This window comes from Colobus angolensis, unplaced genomic scaffold (genome assembly GCF_000951035.1).
Source record: "Colobus angolensis palliatus isolate OR3802 unplaced genomic scaffold, Cang.pa_1.0 Scaffold80, whole genome shotgun sequence".
Lineage (NCBI taxonomy): Eukaryota > Metazoa > Chordata > Mammalia > Primates > Cercopithecidae > Colobus > Colobus angolensis.
The window spans coordinates 8,167,729-8,194,579 of record NW_012121821.1 but is presented as its reverse complement, the minus strand read 5'-3'; the positions used below and the strand labels follow the sequence as shown (position 1 = coordinate 8,194,579).

General features: G+C 36.9%; 2 protein-coding genes across 3 annotated transcripts in view; one reads left to right on the top strand and one right to left on the bottom strand.

The window, feature by feature from the left end:
- Positions 1-205: 205 nt before the first annotated feature.
- On the bottom strand, positions 206-17,239 carry THAP2 (THAP domain containing, apoptosis associated protein 2). Of its 2 annotated transcripts, none has more exons than XM_011929338.1 (3): positions 16,556-17,239; positions 6,493-6,688; positions 206-4,205 (listed from the first exon to the last, which is right to left on the bottom strand). In XM_011929338.1, the coding sequence occupies exons 1-3, from the start codon at positions 16,624-16,626 to the stop codon at positions 3,780-3,782; spliced, it is 693 nt and encodes a 230-aa protein (XP_011784728.1). In that variant the 5' UTR covers positions 16,627-17,239; the 3' UTR covers positions 206-3,779. The 2 variants fall into 2 exon arrangements, with proteins under 2 accessions (XP_011784728.1, XP_011784729.1); XM_011929339.1 differs by lacking the exon at positions 16,556-17,239 and adding an exon at positions 15,392-15,498 and having other exon boundaries at positions 3,532-4,205.
- ZFC3H1 (zinc finger, C3H1-type containing) overlaps positions 17,164-26,851 on the top strand; it is a 55,263-nt gene continuing 45,575 nt past the window's right edge. The window contains exons 1-2 of the mRNA XM_011929340.1: positions 17,164-18,100; positions 23,511-23,927. Coding sequence (XP_011784730.1) covers positions 17,503-18,100; positions 23,511-23,927 — 1,015 coding nt within the window. The 5' untranslated portion in view covers positions 17,164-17,502. The remainder of the gene's footprint in view (positions 18,101-23,510; positions 23,928-26,851) is intronic.

Sequence of the window (26,851 nt, the reverse complement as noted above, 5' to 3'; positions counted from 1 at the left end):
AAACTATAATGTACATTTAGATACAACTTGAGCAACAAAAATGAAAATAATTTCTCTTCAAGGCTTTACATTATCTTTATTTGTTTTACCATTTGCTTCAGTTTAGGGAGAAGGACTTCACAGAAATCTTTTAGGGGGTCAGTGTAAAAGAACTTTCACAGAAATATTTATGTGCATTTCTTAGAAATAACAGGCATGACAGTAATTTCCTTGGGGAAAAATGTTTAATATCACCATACTCAGAATACATTTTTGTGAATATGCAATTATTTAGTATACATTACAAAATCCTCAATTTTAGAAAGTTTCCAACTGTCTAAATATCAGAAGAATCCAATATTTTGGTACAAAGATGAACCATTTCCTATATTATAGCAAAATTAAAATCTACCCGTATTCTAACATTGAGAAATGAGATAAAACACAGTATTATAGTCTACTTTATAGAAAAGATCAAGTGACCTCAAGGACTTTACTATTTTCATATTTTAAGACACATGATTTGTCCTATTTTAGTAACCTGCTTCACATGTTAAACAAAGGGTAATGTGAACAGCAGAGAGGATTTGTTAGCAGAAGATCTATGTTCAATCTAGAACTATCTAGATCACAGACATTTCTATTCCTTGTGCAAGTTGGCACATAGTAAATGCCCAAATGAATAAATAAATCGAATTAACAAAGATGTCGTCATGTGTAAATCAGAGGTAACACCACCTACCACACAGAATGTAAGGAAAAAGAGAACAAATAAATACCAAAGTGCTTTATAAGATTCTGAGTTATTTTAAAAATCTGTGTTCATAGGTTTGTTATTTTACACAAAATACCAAATTTCAAATGAACTCCAGTACTGGATTTTGATGTACTATTTTATTTATAGCTATGTTTTCCTTTTAACAAAGATACCATTAACAACACATTTGTTCAGTGTTCATTTTAAAGGGTAAAAATGTTGTCTTATAGCTCCTTCAATAAAACACCATAATTCAGGTCAAATGCCAATGTCCTTGTACCTCCTTTGCTAAGTCAATACAAGGAGGAATCTGTTTTGTTTCAAAACAAAAGCATTTGATTATAAAAAGGTCTACAGTTTATAGTTCTTACTGAATTCCAATTCAACAGCATTTACTAAAGGGACTTTATAGCTATTTATTTTGTAGCATTTATCATATTGTGTTATAAATATTACTTGTTTCTCTCAGGAGATAGAGCAACTTGAGGGTAGAAAATAATGTCATATTCCTTTGTATATCAAGTACCTAGCCTTTGGCTGGTTCTTTGTAGAGGTTGGTGCCCAATAGAGGACAAATAAACAGAAGATCTGTGTTGTGACCAGCAGAGGAAAAAAAGCTATTATAATTTCAGTTAGTTTTATGGTCAGGGTGATAAAAAGAAACCTATCGAACTGAAAGCAGGATTTTAATAGGCTCCTTTTAGGTTTTTCTCTGTGAATAAAGCTAGTTCAAAGGTAGACAAATGTATACTAATAAAACAATTTGATGCAAAGAGTTTGGAGCATGTTGTCAAGACAGTAAAATGAAAATGACAGAGAAAACACAGAAAAGTTCACTCTAAAATTATTGAGTAGTAGTTTATTTAATACTGTCAAGTAATAATGAATGAAGATGAAGTAGCCTTGTCAAAAAGTTGTTGTATTTTGCAATATTTTATTTTTATGATTTTTAAAATTTATTAAGATTTCAAGGTATTATTGTAGATGGGAACTGGGCTACATAAGTAAGTGTTTTGTATCTGGGGTGAAGGGTGAACCACATGAGAGTGGTTATACTTGGAAAAAATAGTTTTTATTCAAATGATTATTTGTCCAACTTATTTTGAGTTATAAGGTAGATGTGGTCAGTAAATGTTTGATGATGATTATATGCTGGTGAAAAGTTATTTGAAACTATACTAGAAAAAAATAAATATGTAATGACAATTACAAGGAACTACATCTAATACTTAAGATAAAGATAAAATAACTAGCAAGATTTATAACATCCACAAAAAGATTTTCATAAATATCTGTTTTAAATACCTCATGGGCATTCTAAGAGACTTTTACTACCTTTGCATTTCCTTGGGAGGTATTCCTTAGTAAAGAGAGTGCTAAAACTGTAAAAGAATTCTTACTAGGATCCAAGCAAATGCAATCCTAAATAGTTGGCAAAAAGAGGGAATTTTTTTTTTAAATCATAAAGTAGCTATTACTTTACAGGAAAGTTTTACAGCAATTTATGACTTTTTATGACATAATTATGAATTATGCTACCTTCGTAGGTTAGTATCACAAGTTTGAATTAAATAGGTTGAGTTAAATAACTTGATTATATATTAACACATTTTTACATGATTTCAACAAAGCTGTTTGAAGCAAAGGGTTCCTATTAAACATTAGTGAAAGAAAGCAAACCCTTTAATTGTTCAAGTGCCAATGATAAGAATAGTTCTGATACTTTTATTTTGTAAAATAATTAGCATTTGCATACCACTATCACAGACATACGCATATTTCTATAGGGAACATTTAATTTCCCTTATGCACTATGGTTGCTTTATTTGTTTTTGCTGTTGTTGTTGTTGTTTTAGAGACAGGGGTCTCACTCCATTGCCCAGGCTGGAGTGCAGTGGTGCAATCACAGCTCACCATAGCCTCAACCTCCTAGGTTCAAGTGATCTTCCCACCTTACCCTCCCAAGTAGCTGGGAACACAGGCATGCTGGTTGCTCTATTTCACTCACTAAAAAAGGAGATAAAAAGCAAGCTGATGTCTAAGATAAACTGATGCCATTTTAAGTTATTAATACAAATTGTGAAGATATAAGTAGTTTCCTGTGATTAAATTTTACTGTGGGTTTATGAAGAGGAAAAAAAAATCCCACTATATTGATATACTATTTCTGAGGTATAGCATGCATTTAGAAAGTAGTTAAAAAGAAAACAGAAAACCTTAGGAGATTTGGTTATCAACAAATACGTAAGCACCAATTTTGAAGTTGGAAATGTAAGGTTTTTAATATGAGAAAAAGAGTAGTATACATTTACTTAGCTAGGTCCTGAACTCTGAATTATTTTACAACATTTTCTTAGGTGAATACTATCAGCTACTAGATTTTACTAGTTTAAAGTACTTGAGGCCTTACCTAGTTTGGATGACTCAATGGTACTTCACATTCAAATATTTTCAAAATATTTTACAACCTATTTTAAAATCTAATATTCTTACGATAGAGGCCATGACAAGCTCACTTTTACTGGTGAAACAAAATACAGAAAGTTTTAATTTAAAAACTTGCCCTGTACCTTTTTTTTCTATAAATTTTTCAAATCACAGTGCCAATTATAATTTAATACAAAACCCAGCAGTTTTAAGGTCATGTAAATGTTGGTTAACTCTTATTTAGCATCTTATTTAGAATGCAATATGCCAACTTTGGTACAGGAAAAAATTCTTTTCTAATGTAAGTTAAACATATTACTTATCATAAGCTGTTCTTTTAATAGTAGTTTAAAAAGACAAACAAAAAACACCTTTCAAACATACAATTTATTGGCAAAAATTTTAAGTCCATAATTCTAACGTAAGGCACTTCCATTCATTTTCAAATAAAAATTTCATACAAATTTTTTTATTCTTTTGTAATCAAGTCTTCACAAATTATACAGTAATGTTACTTCAAGTAAAACTTTTATTAAATAATGCATTTTGGCGTTAAGTGCCATAATTATCTTTACTTCTGAAAAGAATGAAGGATAGGCATCAAGCTCTGTGCAAGCTAAACTGAAATGAAGGTACTCTTGGTCTGTTTTAGATTTAGACTTGGCATTGTTTTATCTTGTTGATCTTGTTCAAGGATCTTAAAATCTTCCAAAGGAAGAGTGCTTAAGGCAGTTGGTAAAATGTGTTCTGATGTACCTTTAGGTAATACACTATTCGCCTCTAAATTCTTTACCAAACAAGTGGCTTTGATCCATCTTCGAGTTGCTCTGCGTTCCTTTTGTAGGCAAGTTTTCATTTTTCTTCTTAAGCTTGCTATTTCTTTTTCCAGTTTAATGATCCTCTTTTTTGCCTCCATAGGATTCCTAAAGGCATAGCTGTGTTCAAGTAGTACTTGCTGACTACTAATGTTTGATTTTAAATTAGATGGTCCAGCTGGGGAACAACTGTTGTTTTTCTTCAGAAGATTCCTTGACTTGAGTTTCTGAGCCGAATAAAATTAGAGGGTTGAACATAAATTATGAAATATCACAAATAAGCAAATAGTGTCCAGTTTTAGATAACAGAGTATTTAAACTGTTCTTTTAAAAGTCAATATCAAAACCTTAATAGGAAACAGCAGCAGCCATCTCATGTAATCCAAGATTAAGTTTTTTAACTGGCTGAATAAACTCTAGTCACCTACTTCTTTTTGTCCCATATCCAGAGAGATTCAAACATTGATTTGGAAATCGACAATGGACGTCCAAGGTTTTTTCCAAATTATTGACTATGATTCTATAGAGACTTTAAAGATCCTTTGCAATTTACTAAGGTCAATTTAGAATATATGTAGATATTATTTATGATATTAATTTGATCCCCTTTTAATTAAATACCATTTTCTCAATCTGATGAATATTTTAGAACCAGGGTCCTACTTAATGAAAACTGAAGGATCTGGAGAAATATATTCTTAAGTATCAAGTTTCTAAATATATTTACCTATTAATTTTTGATGGTTACATCTTCAAGGATTTAAAATCTGGCTAGGAATATTTGCCAAAATCAGGAGTTTTTTTTGCTTTTATCTCTTTCATTCAAATGGTCATCAAGTCCTGTTAATTCTACCCACTAAATATTCTTACCATGAATCCTCTCCTCTCCGTCATTCTTTTTTTTCCTTTCTCTGTTCCACAGTAAGGCTGAACACTGTCATTCTCGATGTCACTACTTACACTGGGCCTCTATCATATCTGTTCTGACTGTATTATTCTTTATTGATCTCTGCACTTCATTTTGATCCTCATTAATCCACATTCTGCCATGAGAATAATTTTTCTAGAATATTTGACATTTCTATTCTGGCCAAATTATCCTTTGCCTACCTATTATCTAAAGGAAAAAAAAAATCTTTACATGGTATACTATACAATATAGGATCTTACCCCATTCTGCAATTTACCATCTTGATTTATACTGCAGCAATACTAAGCCACTGAGAGTTTCCAGATTATATCATATCCTCATAAGTCTGTGTCTTTTATTCATAAACATTTTTTGAAACACATACTATGAATTCCTGGGGACACAACACTGAACAAATAAGACAATATGGTTCCTATCCTCATGAAACCTCAGTTAGTCCCTCTGCCTAGGGAATTGACAGGGACTCTTTTTTGATCTTTGTATCTCTAGCACTGAGCTTAGATTCTGGCATAATGGAAAGTTTACTTGTATTTATTAAATAAATATTCAAAATGTCAAAAATAAGGTACATTTCAAATTCAGTATTTGAGTATGTACTATGTCCCAGACACTGTTTGAGGTGCTGAGGATTCACACATGAAAAAGACTAAGTTCTTGCCCTCCTGGAGCTTTTCTAACATCAGTGGTAATTAGCTTACCACAACCTGGTCTCCCATTCAGATAATAACTCATATACATTTAAAAGTTTAACTGTTACAAACAAGAGAAACAGTAGTTTTTCCTCTCTCAGAGGAAAACATGTTTGTCCTGCCTTTCAAAGCTAAACTATTTGTGTTCATTTTATCCTTTCTTACCCTTGGTGACCCTGTCTTTCCCAGCTAGGTTTTCCTCTCTGGTCAGATCTTCCCTAACTAGATAAAACACTGTTTTAATTCATTCATCTTATATCTTAATTCTTTCATTTTTTAATTTTACTTTTTTTGCTTCATTTTTTCTTCATTCTTTCCTTTCAAATATCACTTGCTAACATTTCCTACTCACCCCTCAGCCCACTGGTTTTTGATCTCATCATGCAACTGTAATTATTCTGTGCAAAGCCAAGATCCCTTTCCTCTATTTTAAATTCCCAAGGCTTCAAAAGCCCACTCTAAATGCCCAAGCTTTCTGAAGATTTCTGTTATGTCTGCCTCCCTCTGAACTTACATTCTTTGGTGTAACTCTGGCTGTGCTGCTCTTAAAGTACTTTACACATGTTATTTGTATGTCATTTTAAAATCAGAACACAGTGATGCTGGAAGTTGCATTACTCATATGATTTTTCAGTTTTACCAGTGGTGCAATTATTAATAATAATTGGTAATAATGTAAAATTCCAATATAGTAAAACAATTTGGATTGGGGAAAGAATATTGGAGTCAGGAGACCCAAACTCTGATTCTAGCCTGTACCTTTACTGTACAAGAGGAAGGTCTGCAACTTTTTTGAGGCATAACACTATAAATGAATTTCAGTTAATAACTGCATAAATAAAAAGGAATGGGTTCTAAAAATGGTTTTAAAAACAAGAGAGTAACATTACCTACCATAGACTTTATATGGGTACAAAAATCAAAAATGGTTGGAACAGCATCCATTTTAAGTCTTCGAGTTTGTCCTGTTAGGTCAAAACAGGAGGCTTCAAAGTGCTTTGAACAAAGAAATGTGTGTTTTCCTGGCACAAAATTTTTGCGCCTAACCAGGCGAACCCATTCTTTTCTTCTTTTAGGATCCAAAGGAAACCTTAAACAAAAAAAATATGCAACTCAAGTTCCAACTATCATAATTCTGGTTGCACCTAAATGATTAAAAGAAATTTCGAAGATGATTAAAAGTGTGTCCCATTTACATAGAAAATGTTAAACTCACAATATCCAGACACTGAAACAGAAACCAATTCATGGTAATGTTTTATAAGTTTGAAAAACTTACTCAGAAACTGACTTGAGTCGTTTTATATTTCAGGGCTTTTAAAAAGAGACACTTCTTCCCAATTAGCCCTTAATCTGGGCAGTAAAATAAAACATGACTAAACTGATTTAGATCAAGTTTAAGTAGAACCATTTTAAGCAGGAGTAATTTCACCATGCTTTAATCTGCTGCTGATATATGTAGTCAAGCAAAGTCAGATATCTAAAGATTAAATTTTGTCAAGGAAAGCCTAGGCAGATGCTGGTACTCCTTCCTCTATGTCCCATCATTATGACACTTACCACATTATTTTGTAATTTTTCCATTTTAATTTCCAATGACATAAAGATTATAAATTTCTTGAGGACAGGGATCATTATATCTTGGCATGTATTTATCTTTGACACTTAGCACAGTGCTTTGCAAACAGCAGGGATTCAACAAAATTTGCTAAATTAATACAAATACAGAATAATAATATTCTGTATGTAAACAGCAAATATTTTTAAAAAGTCAACTCTTTAATTATGTAGTGCAGCAGAAAGCAAACTTACAAAAACGTAAAATACTTTGTAGCAATGTTTTTCCTTTCATATTTCAAGTATAAAATACAGTTGACGCTTTAACAACATGGGTTTGAACTACACAAGTCCAATTATATGTGCATTTTTTCAATAAATATATTGGAATTTGAAACAATTGGAAAAAATTTGCAGACAAACCATGTAGCCTGGAAACATCAAAAAAATTAAGACAAAGGTATGTCATTAATATATAAAATATATGTAGATGCCAGTCTATTTTATCATTTACTACCATAAAATGTACACATACTAGTCTATTTTGTCATTTACTACCGTGAAATATATAGATTTTAAAAAGTTAAAATTATCAAATTTTACAGAGACCATACATGGCATCATTCAGTCCAGAAGAATGTAAACAAATGCAAAGATGCAGTATAATGATAACTGCATAAAACCAACTGTAGTACATACTGTACTACTGTAATAATTTCATAGCCATCTTCTATTGTGGTGAGCTCAATAAGTGCTGTAAGTACCCACTTAAAGTGCCATGTGATGCTAATTCTCTCTGTCTGAGCAATTTGTCTCTCCAGTAAGTTGTGTATCATGGCAGAAAGTGATTTCTCGCAGTTCTTGCATATTTTTCATTGTATTTAGTGCTATATCATAAACCTTAACTAATACCATGATACCCATATGAAGTGCCATTAGTGATGATGGATGTGCTCTAAGAAGCAGAGTCATGACAATACAAGAAAAAGTTGAATTGCTTGAGAGAGATATATATATCCCCCACAGATTTAGGTCTGCAGCTGTGGTTGCCTGCCATTTCGAAATAAATAAATCCAGGACCATTGTTAAAAAAAAAAAAAAATCGTCAAGCTGTTGCTACAGCTATGCCAGCAGGTACAAAGATCTTGCACTTTTTGTGAAATATCTTTCTATTCTGTATTGGAAATGCAGCTTTTATGTGAGTGCACAATTGCTGTAAGAAAGTCATACCTATATTCCAGGACTACAGGTAGTTTTTTTTTAGAAAGAAAATTTTTTAGAAAAATCATATTAGAGTTTATATAGAACTCTGGAGAAAAAGTGAGGTTGTCATATGATAAAACAAAAGGAAGGTGAATGATCTGAAGCTGCACATTTAATGCCATCAGAGGATGTTTGATAATTTTAGAAAGAGGTTTGGCTTAAAAAATGTCAAGATAAGAGAGAGGCAGTTTCTGCTGACCAAGAGGCTGCAGATGTTCCCCGATGCCATTAAGTTCATTCAAGAGAAAGGCCATCTGTCTGAACAAGTTTTTGATGCAGACAAAAATGCCCTTTCTTGAAAAAAAATGCCACAAAGGATATTTATTAGTAAGGAAGAGATGCAAACATCAGGACTTAAGGCAAGAAGGCATAGGCTAACACTGTTTTGTACAAATGCAGTTGGGTTTATATCAATTCTGCCCTTATCTACAAACCTGCTAAACCCTGAGCCTTGAAAAGGAAAGATAAACACCAGCTGCCAGTCTTTTTGTTGTAAAATGAGAGGCCAGGACACTGAGAACCCTTTCTCTGGATTGGTTCCATTAAATTTAGGAAGCACGTTGCCAGTAAGGTACTGCCTTTTAAAGTTCTTTCCATTTTGGACAATGCCCCTGGCCACCAAGATCCGTGAGTCCAACACAGAAAGTGTCAAAGTGGTCTATTTGCCCTCAAATTCAATGTCTTTAATTCAACTTCTAGATCAGAGGGTCACAAGTTTTAAGGATCATTACACATGGTACTCTATGGAAAGGATTGCCAACGTGATGGAAAAAAACCCCAACAAAGATAGAAAACATCATGAAAGTATACAAGGACTGCACCATTGAAAATTTTACAGAAAAAGTGGCGAAAGACACCAAGCACAAAACAATAAATTCCTGTTAAAGAAAACTGTGTATTTGTGCATGACCTCACAGTCTTTATGACAGAGCTGATAAGGGAAATCATGAAAGAGATTGTTGATATGGCAAAAAAGGTGGACAATGACAGGTTTCAAGATATGGATCTTAAAGAAATTCAAGAACTGATTTACGACACCACACCAGAGGAGTTAACAGAAGACTGCTTGATGGAGCCGAGTACTTCTGAACTACTGCCAGATGATGAGGAAGAAGTTGAAGAAGAAGCAATGCCAGAAAAATTGACATTAGAAAATCTGGCAGAAGGGTTCTGATTATTTAAGACTGCTTTTGACTTCTTTTATGACATGGACCCTTCTATAATAGGGTCACTGAAACTAAAGCAAACAGGGAAGAAGGATTGGTACGATATAAAACCATTTTTAGAGAAATGAAAAAGAGTAAGACAGAAATTATGATGTATTTCCATAAAGTTAGAGCGAGTGTGCCTGCCTTTCCTGCCTCCCCTTCCACCTCTTTCACCTTTGCCATGCCTGAGGCAGCAAAACCAACCCCCCTCTTCCTTCTCTTCCTCAGCCTACTCAATGTGAAGATGACAAGGATGAAGACCTTTATAGTGATCCACTTCCACGTAATCAATAGTAAATATATTTTCTCTTAAGATTTTTTTTTTTTTTTGAGACAGAGTTTTGCTCTTGTTGCCCAGGCTGGACTGCAATGGCGCCATCTCAGCTCACTGCAACCTCCACCTCCCAGGTTCAAGTGATTCTTCTGCCTCAGCCTTCTAAGTAGCTGGGATTACAGTCAGCTGCCACCACGCCCGCCTAGTTTTTGTATTTTTAATAGAGACAGGGTTTCACCATGTTGGCCAGGCTGGTCTCAAACTCCTGACCTCAGGTGACCCACCTGCCTCGGGCTCCCAAAGTGTTGGGATTACAGGGGTGAGTCACCATGCCTGGCAGGATTTTCTTAATAACATTTTCTTTTCTCTGGCTTACTTTATTGTAAAATACTGTATAGAACACATGTAACATAAAAAATGTGTTGATTGTTTGTGTTATTGTTTAAGGCTATTAGTTCAATTTGGGGGGAATCAAAAGTCATACTCTGATTTTCGACTGTGTGGTGAGGGAGCTTCTGCACCCCTAAACCGTGTATTGTTCAAGGGTCAACTATATACTGATATGCATCCAGTGTGTACCTGTTAAGGAAGAGACAAATATAAGGGGCTGTCTCTAAAAATTATACCAGTAACTTGGAAATATAAGAATCAACAGTCGCATGTAGTAAGCTTGTGTAAAACTCTTTGGTTTGACTACATTATCCTTTACATATTAATTATTAAATGACTGGTGCTTAAAAAGAACCACAAAATCCAAGTTAGAAGATCATGTGGTTCAGAAGCCCCCAAATGCAGCCTCATTAGGTAACAGCTTTGGGTATATCGCATATACTAGGTTTGCTAACATTACCAGCAATGAGGGGCACAAAGAAATGAATGTCTGGATTTATATCACTCCACAATTCACATATGCATTTTTTTCTATTTTACAAGAAAACAGAGTTTTTTTTTTTTTTTTTTGAGACAGAGTTTCACTCTTGTTGCCAAGGCTGGAGGGCAGTGGCAGGATCTCAGCTCACTGCAACCTCTGCGTCCCGGGTTCAAGCAATTCTCCTGCCTCAGCCTCGCAAATAGCTGGGATTACAGGCACCCACCACCACACTGGCTCATTTTTGTGTTTTTAGTAGAGACGGTGTTTCCCATGTTGGCTAGGCTGGTCTCAAACTCTTGACCTCGGGTGATCCACCTGCCTTGGCCTCCCAAAGTGCTAGGATTACAGGCGTGAGCCACCGCGCCTGGCTGAATAATTTTCTGATAACTTACTTACTCTGCCTAGCTTCACCTCTTAACAACAATCTAGTCTCATTTCAAAGATCTCTGTCCCAGTATTTGACAGTTTGGAAATATTTCCTAAAGACTAAGCTAAAAATCAGGCTTTAAACATATTTCTTCTTGTCAGGGCCTCGATAAAGACTCAATAAATAAGTACTATCATTGTATTATTTGTGTAAGACTCTTCCACTCTAAGACTGTCTTTCAGATATTATTCAGGTCCTTAATTCTCTTTCTTTTAAAGCTCTTTTAAAAACTAGCTCCTGGCCGGGCGCGGTGGCTCAAGCCTGTAATCCCAGCACTTTGGGAGGCCGAGACGGGTGGATCACGAAGTCAGGAGATCGAGACCATCCTGGCTAACACGGTGAAACCCCGTCTCTACTAAAAAATACAAAAAAAACTAGCCGGGCGAGGCGGCGGGCGCCTGTAGTCCCAGCTACTCGGGAGGCTGAGGCAGGAGAATGGCGTAAACCCAGGAGGCGGAGCTTGCAGTGAGCTGAGATCCGGCCACTGCACTCCAGCCCGGGCCACAGAGCGAGACTCCGTCTCAAAAAAAAAAAAAAAAAAAAAAACCCAAAAAAACCAAAAAACTAGCTCCTTAATTAGGAAATCAATGCCTTGAATCAAACCTTAACTTGACCAAATTCTACTTAAGACTGTTAAGGAATCCTATCTTATTAAGGAAGTTTTCCATGATCAGAGGACTGGGTTAGATGTTGCTATAGCACTGATATCACAGTTTTTCGGTTACTTTTCTATATTTCCCACTGGACTGTAAGTTTCTCTAGGGTAGGAGCTATGTTTTTAACTGCTCTGTCCCTGAGTTTAGCATAGTATCTAGCATTGTACCTGTTAAGCACTCAATGAACTTTTCTGAATCAATGAATCAATGAACTAATGGGGTTAATTTGGCACTACTAGTCTTTAGATTTTTCTGTGCTGAAACAATATGAATAATCAATGATTTTATATTTAATTTTAGTGTAATGTTTTTGTACAGCACTAACCTTGATCATGTTTTGGATGTGTTGTTTGGACTTTTCTCAGCACATTCAAAGAGTGGGAGATATAGCCATAAGCTAAATTTAAGTTCACCTTAATTTAATAATAAATCATCACATAAATATGATGAAATTAATATTATGGTAAGAGAAGGATATATTCTTATCTATACAGTAATAGAACCAGGCTCTTACAACTATTTGATGTTTTGAAAAGTCACTCAGTAGTTTAAACAGTGCTATGTTGTGTGCATCTTCAATAATCAGTTGAATGCCTCATACATTCCAAGCACTGTCCTGGGCACTGAAGACACAGTAGTAAACAAAATAGACATAGTACTTATCTTTCATGAGTGTATACTGTAATGGGGAAGGTAGGGAATCAACTAGTTGGATGCAATAGAACAGTGGTCACTGTCTCTGGACTCAAACCAGGGCATCAATCCTGGCTCCTCTGCATAATATCTGGGTGACTTTAGGCAACTTAACCTTTTTAGGTCTCCTTTTTATCATATATAAAGTGGTGATAAGAATGGCACCTAGTGTGGTCATAAAGATTAAATGAAAAAATGTCAGTAAATGCTTAGCCCAGTGCACAGTACCTGCTAAATACTAAATAAATGCTATTTATTATTATAATAAAAGTAACTACAAGGGTCCATGAGTCTTATAAAAGGGTAAGTACAAGGTTGTATGGAATAATAAAACAGGAAGAGCTAGTCTAGTCAGGAGGCCTTAAAAATTATAGGAATCAGCTAGGAAAGTTAGGGTGGGTCAGTAGAGTGTTAAGAATATCTTGGGGACAGAGAATAGTGTTATGAAATAATGCTGGAGGACCTTCTAAGTCAAAGAGTAATTTTGAACCTTGTCCACCTTATCCAAAATGGCAATGGTAAGCCATTAAAAGGCTGAATTGTGAGAGCTGATTGTTAACAGAAAATCTGTGAGCCAGTTGTTAAACACAGCCATTATTAAAATTAAATATAAAGTTGCAATTAAATTAAAATGAAAAGGTAATGAATACCAAAATCCCCAAATTTCCTAGTGATTTTACTGTTATCTTTACTCTTAAGGTTGTCTGTTGTATCTGTATGGTGGAAATACTATAGAATAGTGTCAGACTGCACATCTCTTCCCAACTCCATAATCAGTGATGTTATATTGATAGCTTGAAACTAGACTTGGTAGTAGTATTTACATCATAGAAGGTGGGGAAACACTACAAATCAGGGCTTTTTCCCCTCCCTAGAGAACCATTTATTAAATATTTAGCAACATACTATTGATTATAGAAGAGTGGCTAGGAGTGCATGGATGGAAACAGTGAGCCAGTTAAAAGCCTACTGTAATAATCTAATCAAGGTGTAATGGTGAGAATTCAAGGGAGAAAGACTTCCAAGTTTCCAGATGGGTAGTGTCTTCATTTACTGAGAAACAGAGTACAGAAAGTGGGGGTATGTTTGGGGAAGGGCAGTTTGTCAATATAGATAACAAATCTGGGTAACTAAAAGACCAGAGAAATACTGAGTAGACACTTGCCTATAGGTCTAGAACTCATTAGACAGAGATGGACTGGAGATACTGATTTGGGAGGCATCAACAGGTAGATGCTGAGACCACAGAACAGCTGAAATTATTTTGGTATGAGTGTGAAGACCTGGGTTAAGGAGTAGAGAGAAGAGTAGCAAAGGAGATTGAAGACAGGCCAAAAAAGTAAGAAGATAATCATAAAATTAGTGTCAATTAATTTAAAAGTGGAGAGTATTTCAAGGAGGAAATGATCACACACCATGAAAAATGAATGTAGAGAGACATAAAGGTCATGTTAGCAAGAGCAATTTCAGATTACTGGGGAGACTTAAGACTAGAGTTGGCTAAGAGGTAAAAAAGATAGAGACAGTAAGTTTAGGCAAAATAACTTGCACATGGAGATACAGAAGTCTATTAATGGCCAGGCACAGTGGCTTATGCCTGTAATCCCAGCACTTTGGGAGGCCGAGGCAGGCGGATCACGAGGTCAGGAGTTCGAGACCAGCCTGGCCAATATGGTGAAGCCCAGTCTCTTCTAAGAAATATAAAAATTAGCCAGGCATGTGGGCATGCACCTGTAGTCCCAGCGATTCAGGAGGCTGAGGCAGGAGAATGGCTGGAACCCAGAAGGTGGAGGTTGCAGTGAGCCAAGATCGCACCACTGTACTCCAGCCTGGGTGACAGAATGAGACTCTGTCTCAAAAAAAAAAAAAAAAAAAAAGTGTACTAATGTCCCAGTAGTAAAGGAGTGAATCAATTGAACCTGGTTTGTATTTACGAAATAGGAATGTATTTTTATTATAACGAATACTATTTTAAGACCTAAATTTCTGAGGTTACACATGAAAATATTCAATTCATAGGCAAATTTTATGCATGTTATTGTACCACCATCCACCTTTTTTTTGTTTTTTCTTGACCCTGGCAATACAGGGTCTCACTGTATCGCCCAGGCCAGTACAGTGGCACAATCCCGGCTCAGTGCAGCCTCAACTTCCCCAGTTCAGGCAGTCCTCCCACCTCGGCCTCCCAAGTAGCTGGGACTACAGGCACGCGTCACCACGGCCAGCTAATTTTTTTGTAGAGACGAAGTTTCACCATGTTTTCTAGGCTGTTCTCAAACTCCTGGGCTCAAGTGATCAGCCCACCCTGACCTCCCGAAGTGCTGGGATTACAGGTCTGAGCCAACACACTGGGTTAAACATTGTTTTTGGTGTCTGGACTACCCTCCCTCATCTATCCAAATTACTAAATTCAGTAGTTTCTCCTAGAACATTTCTCAAATCTGTCCCCTCCTCTCCAATTCTACTCTAATATCACCCTAGTCTAGAAAATTGGGTGGACTTTCCTTGTTTTATTTACTACAGCTTCCTAACTAGTTTTTCTCTGTCAGCTCACACCTTCCCTAATCCAATGCTGATTGTGCCAGCAACTGAGTACAGGGTTTAGTTTAGTTGACATTGTAACAAGATTTCCCTGTGAAGGAAAAAATAGGTACATTAATATTCTGTAATAAGTTCCTTTCTCATCAAGTTCATTCCCGATGATGCTTGACCAGCACTTTCAGTAATACTACGATTCTCTACACTGCAACCAAAGGACTTTTTAATATGCAAATCTAATCGTGCCATTCATTTTTTAAACCCTCCATGGCTTCTTAAGTACTCTTAGGATAAAACAGAAAATACTTAAGTAGCATGCAGGACCAAATCTGTCATCCTTTGGTCTCATGTGAAATATCACATCCTTTGAGAAGTGTTTTTTGACTTTCCAAGACTAAGTCAGGTCTCTGAATGTTTCTTCTGTGGCACTTAATTATGATGATTTATGTCTTTCTCCACCACTAAATTCTAAACTCCAGGAGGATTAGAACTTTCTGGATCCTTAGCACAATGTCAGGTAATTAGGAACTCCGTACATACTTGATGGATGAATGAACAAAGCACTACATATGCATGAACTAGTTTAAAAACAGAAACATCACAAGATTTTTTTTAAGTGGCAGATTTTAATAAAAGTACAGTTCGTAATAGTGAGGTAGGGAAAAGGTCAAGGATATAATTTCTACATACTAACATCACATACGTTGTTAGGTATATAAAATATATAAAATCAGGACCGGTGTCACTTAACTTAATGTGTCTTTTCTTCAGGCACGTGGCAGGCACTTGCAGAGAAGGTAAACATTTACAGAGTACCTGTTATTTTCCAAGCATTGTTCAAAGTGCTTTCAAGAGTTCTGGTCTGACAGAACGAAAGAATTTTGATTTTTCTTCCAGCAAACAAAAGAAAACCTAGGTTCTTTTTATTACTCTGTTCTAGTAAGAACAGAAAGGTTATCTTTTGCACTTTAATTAACATCGCTTAATTCCATGGCTATCAAAGATGACTCAATTCCTCCGCAGAATTACTATGTGACTATTAGAAATCTAAATGCCTCCCAAGTCAATTCATCTAGTGAGAATTTCCTAATTTTAACGGGAACACAGCAGGCTTTTACGGTGATTGCTGATTGAATGGGAAGATCTCTTTCTCCCTTACGGCGTCATTCATGTCAAAACCCGGTCTAACAGAGGAATAAAAGAGTAGAAAATTACGATATCCTCCTGTTACTTTTTTACTAAGGGGTAATCACCAAACAGTACTTGGATTTCTTTTAGAAAATGAGTAAAGCTTCCCCGAAAGCAGGGAAAAATTGGACAGATTTGAGAAAAACAAAGGACGTATGATGCTTCCCTGCTACCAGCTGGGAAAGTTATTAGAATTAGGAGAATCCTCCTGTTCCTTCCACACAAGCGATAGCCAGAATAGGAACTCCAGTTTCCGTCACCCCCACTCCCTGCCCAGGTTACCTGTGGAAGCTGATGTTAATGTGCTTGTTGTAGGTAGTGGCACAGCCCGCCGCGGCGCAATTGGTCGGCATTTCCCTTTCCCACTCATTCAGCGCCCTTAAGTCTCTACTGAGGCGCTGGCTGCTAAGCTTCCTTCTGGCAGAGGCTGGACAATCGAGGCAGGCGTGCCTTAATCGTGAGAGCTTAGTCGTGAGAGCCAAGTGGGAAGAAGGGGTGTGTATGTGGGGGCGGAGGCGAGGGAGGGTCAGCCTTCCCTTTCTCTTTATTAATATGGCGGACTAGAGCCCACAGAACTGGCCCTCCTAGAGCTCTAGTCGCCTTCGCTTGACTTCACCAACATGGCGGACACAACCCGTTCTCTCTCCCCGCCCCCAAAAGAGAGCGGATCTACTGCGTTTCTTTGGCAGCGGTCCTCACAGCAATTAAAAGGAAGTGTTTTCCCCTCTGATTACTATAAATTATAAGAGTTTTACAATAAAACTCTCTCAAGGATGCAACTAAGAGCAGCTCCACCTACTTCTGCATGCACCCAGCTGTACCAGGCCAGATCCTGCAGTGGGTGTGACTCGTAGGCCGGAAGAGTGAACCCGAAAAAAGAAGAAAGACTACAAATCCTAGTGAGTATCGAGTGGTCTTATTATCGCGTGAACTGTGAGCCTTTGTTTCCTGCGTGTCGCAGGAAGTGACGTTTCGGGTACAGCCGCTACCAGAGTCCCTTTCTCGCGAGGCGGAAGAACCCCGATCGCCGAGGAGCAAGGGGGCGCTAGGAAAAGGAACTGGGTTGCGACGGTCCGGCGAGAGAGAGCTGGGGTGCGGGGAAGTTGGGGAACAGAGGCCGCTAGGTGTCCGAGTAGGGTAAGACCGCACTGACACGGCGGAAACGAGGCAATTGTCGGGCGGATCCCCGGACGGAGAGCTAAGGTTGTGTGGAAGGCGCTGCTCCCCGGATGGCGACCGCAGATACTCCGGCCCCGGCCTCCAGTGGCCTCTCGCCGAAGGAAGAAGGGGAGCTTGAAGATGGGGAGATCAGTGACGACGATAATAACAGCCAGATACGGAGCCGGAGCAGCAGCAGCAGCAGTGGCGGCGGGCTGTTACCCTATCCGCGGCGAAGGCCTCCTCACTCGGCCCGGGGCGGTGGATCCGGCGGAGGCGGTGGCTCTTCCTCGTCATCGTCCTCTTCTCAGCAGCAGCTGAGGAATTTCTCACGCTCGCGGCACGCGTCTGAGCGGGGCCACCTCAGGGGACCCAGCAGCTACCGACCCAAAGAACCATTCCGGTCTCATCCGCCCTCTGTACGGATGCCTTCGAGTTCACTGTCCGAAAGCAGTCCCCGGCCGTCTTTCTGGGAGCGGAGCCACCTCGCCTTGGACCGTTTCCGCTTTCGAGGCAGGCCTTACCGGGGTGGGAGTCGCTGGAGTCGGGGGCGAGGAGTGGGTGAGCGAGGAGGCAAGCCGGGGTGCAGACCCCCTCTGGGAGGAGGAGCAGGATCCGGGTTCAGCAGCAGTCAGAGCTGGCGAGAGCCCTCTCCACCTCGGAAGAGCTGTATCCTTAACGTGGCGGTCGGCGCTGGGTGTGTCACTTACCAAAGTTCCCTTTAGCGTCATTACTAGGTCTGTGAGACGAGTGTAACTTTGAATCATCAGAACCGCTGATTTCTCCTTGTGTCAATATACTTAAAGTAAGTTGTTCTTTGGTAATTCCCCGTGTGTCACACTATAGTGTTGTTCTTAAGACTGCTTCGTTGGATATATTAACGTGCTATGGATTGGGTTAAGCTAATGAAATCTAAGAGAGTTAAGTGTGATTTGTAATAATACCTTAGAAGCCCAAGTTTCATTAGCGTTTGTATTTTTGCTGGGACAGAAACTTTGTATTTTATGTGAAGTTGACATATTGTTAGAGAAAAAATATTCATAAACAGTTTGGGGAATACTGTTGCTTTATCATATTGCGGTTTGACATTGAAAATTGTAAAAGTTTCAGTCTGCGCAGCCCTGCACTATTTTTGTGATTCTGTTTTTATCTTGATTTATTCCGGTTGCTGCTTTTTAAATTGCGGGGGAGGGGGGAGGTTAAAAAAACACTCTGGTGTCTTTAACAAGTCTGTTTCAGAGCTTTTTGATTCATTTGATCTTTTTGGAACGCTTTACCTCCTTTACGTTTGTATCTGTGTTCACTTTTGCGCATTGTGTAACTCTTCCTGCCGACCAAATGAGGGCCAGAAAGAGAAAGATAAACTTATCAGCGTTTTTATTTTAATATGTTAGAGTGGAGGAATGTGTGCGAGGGTGGAGATTACGGATACGTTGAGAAAGGAAATAGTAACATACCAGATTTTTGCTACTTCTAACCTTATTCTCAGTTTTAAACATTACTGAGTTTACTCAGGATTTATACAGAGGAATCAATCATCCGAAGGTTTCCTGTTTTATAATGGGTTTGTAAAACACTATCTTGACTTACACTGTGACCATTGCAAAAGTTTAAAGACTTTCATTACTGGTTGTAATTCCCATAATGTGATTTTTAATTTCGTCATTATATATGAAACTTAAAAGTAATGACAGTTATTTGGAAGACAATCAATTACTTTTATAGAACACTTAGGTCCAGAATAGGTCTTTCTCAAATGTCATGATGTAAAAGGGGCAAGGAATGTACATTTAGGTAAGAAACGGCAGCTTCTGATGCTAGTCCTCTGAAAAACCTTACTTCTGCAACCAAAAGTTGGGTTAGGAACATTTTAGGATTGTTTCAGAGAAAACCATGTAGGCGCTGGGCATGGTGGCTCACGCCTGTAATCCCAACACTTTGGGAGACCGAGGTGGCTGATCACTTGAGATCAGGAATTCGAGACCAGCCTGGCCAACATGGTGAAACCTTGTCTCTACTAAAAATAAGAAAGTTAGCCAGCGTGGCACTGGGTGCCTGTATTTCCAGCTACGCGGGAGGCTGAGGCAGGAGAATCGCTTGAGCTGGGGAGGCGGAGTTTTAGTGAGCAGAGATTGCACCTCTGCACTCCATCCTGCGCAGTAAAGCAAGACTCCCTTTCAAAAAAATAAAAGAAAAGAAAATTATATAGATATTTAACTTTTTAAAAGCCAGCACATGGTTCTTCCGAGAATGTTAGAAAACCTCTGCCCACGGTGTTTCTTAATCCATGGATTTGTAGTCTGTTTTCAATCCAAAAGCCAGAAAGGCTGTTTGAGCATATGTGTGTGTATGATTTAAAATTTTTTTTCAATTAAAAAAAATTTTTATTAAATTTATTTTAAAAAATTTGGAGAGACGAGGTCTTGCTATGATCTTGAACTTGCAGCTTCAAGAGATCCTCCTTCCTTGGACTCCCAAAGTGCTGGGATTTATAGGTGAGAGCCACCAGTCTATATGTGTTTTGTAAAGGTACAAAGATGAAACCTGTAGTTTGTATTAGGGAAACAAATGAAAATAAGTAGTTGTAGTTTAGTATAAAAAGTTGAAACTGAGGTATGTGTATAAAAAGTACTATGGGGGCTCAAAAGTTTTTCTTAAAATTTTTATTCTGTATTAGAAAAGGGGGAGGTGAGTGGGCTTTCTGCTTTTGTCCTCTTTCTGCGTGTTTATTCAATACTATTTTGGGCCTCTACCATAGACCTTTATTAATTGGTAAGCTTGTATGTTTTTATTAGTAAACTGGTATATGATGTTGCAAAAAAAAAAAAAAAGTACCGGAAAATATCCAGTCTGTGTGACTTTGATTTCTGTAGTAACTTGTCATAAATAAGATATCTTACTGTTTTTCTTTTCACAGATGCTGCACTTAAAAGGATGCTTATTTTGATCCTCTGCTCATTGTTTTCCTCATGAAGTATCACTGATTCATCCTAGAGGTGGTGTTCTTTTTAAGAATTTGAGAAGGAAAACGTAGTTCCCAGCTACTTTTGTATAATGTGAGCAAACAAAATATTTGTTACAACACTTTATTCAAATTTATTTAATATCAAGATTGTACTCAGTTTAATTCATATTTCCACTGTGTGATTATAATAATACCTTTTTTATTTTACAAATACTGTATAAAGAAATAATACAGGTTACTCTGTGGTATATTTCTATAAGTTAGAAGTAAAGTAGCCTGAGTATAGGGTTTATTTATTTCTGTTTTTGTCATAACTCCTTTCACTGTAATAACTAAGATATGCTAGTTGCAACTTTAAAGAAATAGAATAAGCTAGATTCAATTGCAGTTCTTATTTTCATCCTTAATTTTTCTTAATGATAGACACTTTGTCAGTAGATCTTAGCATGTCTCCCTTGAATTACTGCTCTTTTAAACTTTCAAATCTGATGAGAGCTAACATAATTAGGCCAGTGTCTCTCATCGGTAAAAAGTCATTCCATTTTCAGCTGCAGCTGAAAAGGTTGAATAGCACTTCTTTTTGTTTAAACCAAGTTTCAGTTAGAAATTGTATCTTAACAAGCGTAAAATTAAATCTGGTAAGTGTTGGTTTGATCTTAGCTATTCTGTATAGATAGGGATAGATTTTCTTTAGCCTTAAAGGAGATTAGTCAGTTATAGTTGTAACTCAATTGCTTTTCCTTATTTTTCTGTTTAGCATTTTTATTAGTATATTTAATCATTTCCCTTTGCAGATATTTCCAAGGTCTTCAGTCTTTTTTTTTTTTTTTTTTTTAACTGCAGTTGTGCCTTTAAATGACTCCAGTGAAAAGTAAGATATAAATGTAGATAATTACAGAACTTAGGTACAAAGAGTGCATAAGAGGGGAAGGGGGAGTGAGAAACTCCGGCTTCATAGAGGTGACGCTCGAATTGGGGTTAAGTTGAAGAACAGACAAACTTAGACACAAAGCTATGCAAAAATTGTGATGAACAGGGAAAAAGTAAGTTTGGAAAGGAAAGCGCAGGTCAGATTATATTTATTCTCAGGATTTTGGACTTTTTTATTAGTGAAATTTAAACAAGGGGAGTAATCTTATATTTTTATTCTAGAAAGATTACTCTGGCAGCAGCAGTGTGAAGGATGGCTTGTAGGAGGTAAGAGAAATATCTTTTCACCAGGGTAAGCTCTCCTGTGGTAGGTAAAATGGTGGAGGTGCATTAGAATGCTCAAAATAAGAAGAGAAAGAGGCTAAGTAGTGCTCTCTGAAGAGCACCATTATTTCACAAGTTAGAAAGGACTCAATGGAGACTTAAAAGACAAAAAACAAACAGGGAAACAAAGGGAAACGGGGAGTTATGGAAGCCAAAAGAGAAGTGGTTTATGGTGTCAGATTCTCATAGGGGTCAGGTAAAAAAAATAAGGTTTGAAAACATTGATAAGGAAACTTAGCCACAGCAGTCTCTCCAGATTAATGGGACAGAAACCAGATTCCATTTGGTAAGAAGGGTACAGAGAAACTAGTTTTCTTGCAAGAAACTTGACTTTGAAGAGATCAGAAAACCAGAGATTTACTAGAACAGTTTTGCTGTGGAACTGTTAAGATTTTCAGATGTACTTACTGCTTATTTTTGTTTCTCAAATGATGGTAATTCTCATTTTTAGAACTGATCATCAGGAGAGTTTAAAAACCTTTTCTGCTGCTTGTCCTGTGAGGAGTTTAAACAGAAGAACCATATTTGGGGTACTGTATTGTTACATCCTGGCCAACTGAAAATGATCTATAGGCTGGGTGTGGTGGCTTATGCCTGTAATCCTGGCACTTTGGGAGGCCAGGGCAGGCGGATCACCTGGGGTCAGGAGTTCGAGACCAGCCTGGTCAACATGGTGAAACTCCATCTCTACTAAAAATACAAAAATTAGCTGGGCATGGTGGCACGCACCTGTAAGCCAAGCTACTCAGGAGGCTGAGGCAGGAGAATTGCTTGAGCCTGCGAGACGGAGGTTGCAGTGACCAGGATCGCACCACTGCACTACAGCCTGGCTGACAGAGCGAGACTGTCTCAAAAAAAAGAAAAAATCTATAATGGTATATTAAAACCCCAGGAGGTGCTGTCTTTTCTCTTGCTAATATCTGGTCTGGAAAAATGAGGTATAACAATTCTCATGTATGAATTGTTTAGAATAAAACTTGTAGTTTGAAATTGTGTAGCTGTTTCTGAGGAAGAAGTTACTTTTCGTGTATCACTGTGTTAGAGAAGAAAATAAGAACAGTTGCTTCAGATTATTTTCATTACATTTTCCCTTCTCTGTAGGGGAAAAATAGGAGATATATTTTGAGTACTATTTTAAAGTGTTTTTTTTTTTTTTTCTTTTTTTTGAGACGGAGTCTCCCTCTGTTGCCTAGGCTGGAGTACAGCCGTGGGATCTTGGCTCACTGCAGCCTCCGCCTCCTGGGTTCAAGCAATTCTCTTGCCTCAACTTCTCAAGTAGCTGGGACTACAGGCCTGCACCACCACGCCTGGCTAATTTTTGTATTTTTAATAGAGATGGGGTTTCACCGTGTTGGCCAGGCTGGTCTTGAACTCCTGACCTCAAGTGATCTTCCTGCCTCGGCCTTCCAAAGTGCTGGGATTATAGGCGTGAGCCACCGTGCCCGGCCCCCTGAAGTGTAAATTATCCACATCCGTGACAAACCGTTCAGTTTCTCCCTTCATTCAGAAAATAATCTTTAACATACAGCTAATTATGACTTTCCTGGCACTTATAGAAGGAAGGATGCTATAACCTAACTAGGTGGATTATCTATGGATACTACTGGTAATTACAACACTAGTGATTTTGTAAGTGGACTATTTGTATGGTACTTATTAAATTCAAGTATGGACACACAATGAAAGTGGGTATTAGCTGCACATACATTAAATGGAATTTAGTAATTTAAAAATATCGATTCATTTTTCTTGAAAAATTAAAAAGGGAGAAAATTCATCCATAATCTATGTGTTTTTTTTTTTTGTTAAATTTAACTGTGGAAAATTTTTGGAAACTGGTTTCCTTAATATGCTGCTCAGCCAAAAGTTTTGGAAGGTCTCCATCGAGAAAACAAAATTATTCATCAAAAAATGAAAACTGTGTGGAAGAAACTTTTGAAGATTTGCTTTTAAAGTATAAGCAAATACAGTTGGAACTAGAATGCATCAATAAGGATGAAAAACTAGCATTGAGTAGCAAAGAAGAGAATGTGCAGGAAGATCCTAAAACATTGAACTTTGAGGACCAAACTAGCACTGATAATGTCAGTATTACAAAGGATTCAAGTAAAGAAATAGCTCCTGAGGAGAAAACACAAGTCAAAACTTTTCAGGCATTTGAATTAAAACCACTCAGGCAAAAATTGACTTTACCAGGAGATAAGAACCGTTTGAAAAAAGTTAAAGATGGAGCAAAACCGCTTTCCCTGAAATCCGACACTACTGATTCTAGTCAAGGTAATGGAATTAAATATTTCAGTTAGTAATGACTTCTTTCTCTAAAGGAGTAACTACTTGTTTTGGTAGTGTACTTCATTTAAATGATTGTACGCTCATTTAAATGATTGTAATTATCTGTAAATTTTGTACTTTCTGTGTAGACATATTATTGAATAATTACTAATTTTGTTTACTTTTAGTCTTTATTTCTTTATTTTTTTTTGCCTGACATGCTGGCCTCTATAATAGAATGTTATACATCAGTGATAATAGTGGACACCTTTGTTTCCTAATTTAAAGAAAATGGTTTTGACATTTGTCATTAAATATGATGTTAATTTTTTTGTAGGTATCCCTTATGGGGTAAGGGAGGGTTTTACTCCTATTCCTAGTTTGAAATTTCCAGTGTGAATGGATGTTGAAGTTTAGAAAATCTTTTTTCTTCATTATTGGGATGAGCATCTAATTTATTCTAATTTGTTAGTGTAATGAATTATATAATTTATTTCTAGTATTAAACCACCCTTGTATGCTTGCGTTTAATACAGTTTATGATATACTATTTTTAAATCATGGATTTGGCTTGTTTTTTCTTTTCCTCTTTATTTTTAAGATATAATTTATATACAGTAAAATTTACCTTTTAACATTATAAATATGTGTGTAGTTCTTCAGGTTTTGACAAATGCAGACAGTGCGTAACCATCACCAGCCACCATTAATATACAGAATTCTTTCATCAACCTCAAACAGTTTCTCCCAGTGTCTTTGTAGTTATCCCCTCCCTCAGCCCTTAGTTCACCTGGTAACCACTGATCTGTCCCTATAGTTTTGCCTTTTCCAGAATGTCACATTAATGGAATCATACAGTATATTGCCTTTGATTATAACTTATTTCATTGAGCATAATGTGTTCGAAATTCATTCATGTACTTGTATATGTCAGTAGTTCTTTTTTGTTGAGTATCCCATCATACTGTAGTTTATCCATTTCCCAATTATGTTTGGGTTTTTCCAACTTTCGGCAATTACAAATGAAGGTTTGCTAGTGTTTTGTTTAGAATTTTACAGGCTATGTTCATAGCCTGTAATTTTTCCCCCCTCTTTTTCCTTGCCAGTTTTTAGTGTAAAGTTGTGATACTCAAATCGGTTGGGGCTGGTTTCATCTTTATTCTCTGCAATAGTTTAAGATTGGAAACATTCTGAGATACTTGGTAGATCTTGCTGATAAGTATCTGGGCCTGGGTGGAGTTTTTTTCCGAGAAGGTTTTAATCTGACTTTTCGTGTTTTCTATTTCTGTTAAGGCAGTTTATGTAAACTATATATTTTTTGTAATGTGTCTTTCCTATAAGTTATAGAAGTTATAAAAATTATTCTTAAGAATCCTTTACTTTTTTATCCGTAGTATTTGTAAGTTGTACCTTTTTTTCCCCTGCTCTCTTCTTTAATTTCCCCTGAAATAAGTACATAGGTTCTTAAACTTTAATTTCCCCTGAAATAAGTACATAGGTTTTTTTCCCTGCTCTCTTCTTTAATTCCCCTGAAATAAGTACAGAGGTTTTTCAGCCTCTCTCCTATTAAGATAATTTTAGACCATCAAATTTGACTTTAGTTCTGTCTCAAGTTGGGATGTTTTAACTTTTTTCATTCATTCTAAATATTTTCTAATTTTTATTTTTCATTGACTCGTAGGCTACTTGAAAGTATGTTTCTTCGAAACACGTAGGTTGTCTAGCAGTGTTTTTTATTGATACCTAAGCCGATCATACTGTCAGAAAATAAGATTGCTATGATAACCAATCTTTTGAAATACTTAAAGACTTCCTTTATTGTCTAGTATGTAATCAGTTTTTGTAGGAGTTCTGTGTATGTTTGAAAGAAATTTATAGATTACTTGAGCTTTTTGTGTTGTTCACTTTTTTATTTTTTGATACGCTTGATCAGCTACTAAGAGAAGTTTGTTCAAATTTGCCAGTATGATGATGGATTTGTGATTTTTACTTTTTGCTTTAAATACTTTGAAGCTGGGTAATTAAGTCATTATGTAGTGACTTTATCTCTGACGTTTTTGCCTAAAAGACTATTTTGTCTTATATATTAATAGCCACATGATCTTTCTCTTTATATAATTTCCCACCCTTTCAGTCTTTCTATATCCTCATGTCTCAGATATTACTTGTACATAGTATAGAGCTGGTTTTAATTTATAATTCAGTATGACAATCTTTGTCCTTTAACTTAAACATAGTCTACTCACATTTTTTATGATTATTGACATTTGGTTTTATTTCTTTTTTTTTTTTTTCTTTTTAGTCTCTTATTTTTCTTCACACATTTTTTTTTTTTTCATTTGCCAGTTTGGAAGTTAAATACTAAATTTCTGGTCTTATATTCCTGCCAGTGTTTAAAGTTAATCAAGAACCTTACCCTTTCCCCAAAATACAAAGAACGATGTTTGCTAAGTTTTGCCTATATTTTTAGCACTTTCTTGGCTCACTGTTTGTATTATGTCTGGGATTATATATGTATAAATACATTCTCTTTGTGTGTGTGTGTGTGTGTGTGTGTGTGTGTGTGTGTGTTTTAGATAAGGTCTCACTGTGTTACCCAGGCTGGAGTGCAGGGGTGTGATCATGACTCAGTGCAGCCTTGACCTCCTGGACTCGGGTGATCCTCCCACCTCAGCCTCCTGAGTTGCTGGGACCACAGGCATGTACTACCATGCCCGGCTATGTTTTAAAAATTTCTGTAGAGACGGGGTCTCAGTATGTTGTCTAGGCTGGTCTCAAACTCCGGGCGCAAGTGATCCTCCTGCCTTGGCCTCCTGAAATGCTGGGATCACAGGTGTGAGCCACCATGCTCAGTGCTTAAATACATCCTTTAGACATTTTTGCTTTTAATGTGTTTTTGCTGGGTGGGAAACGGTTTCTGTTTACTCTTT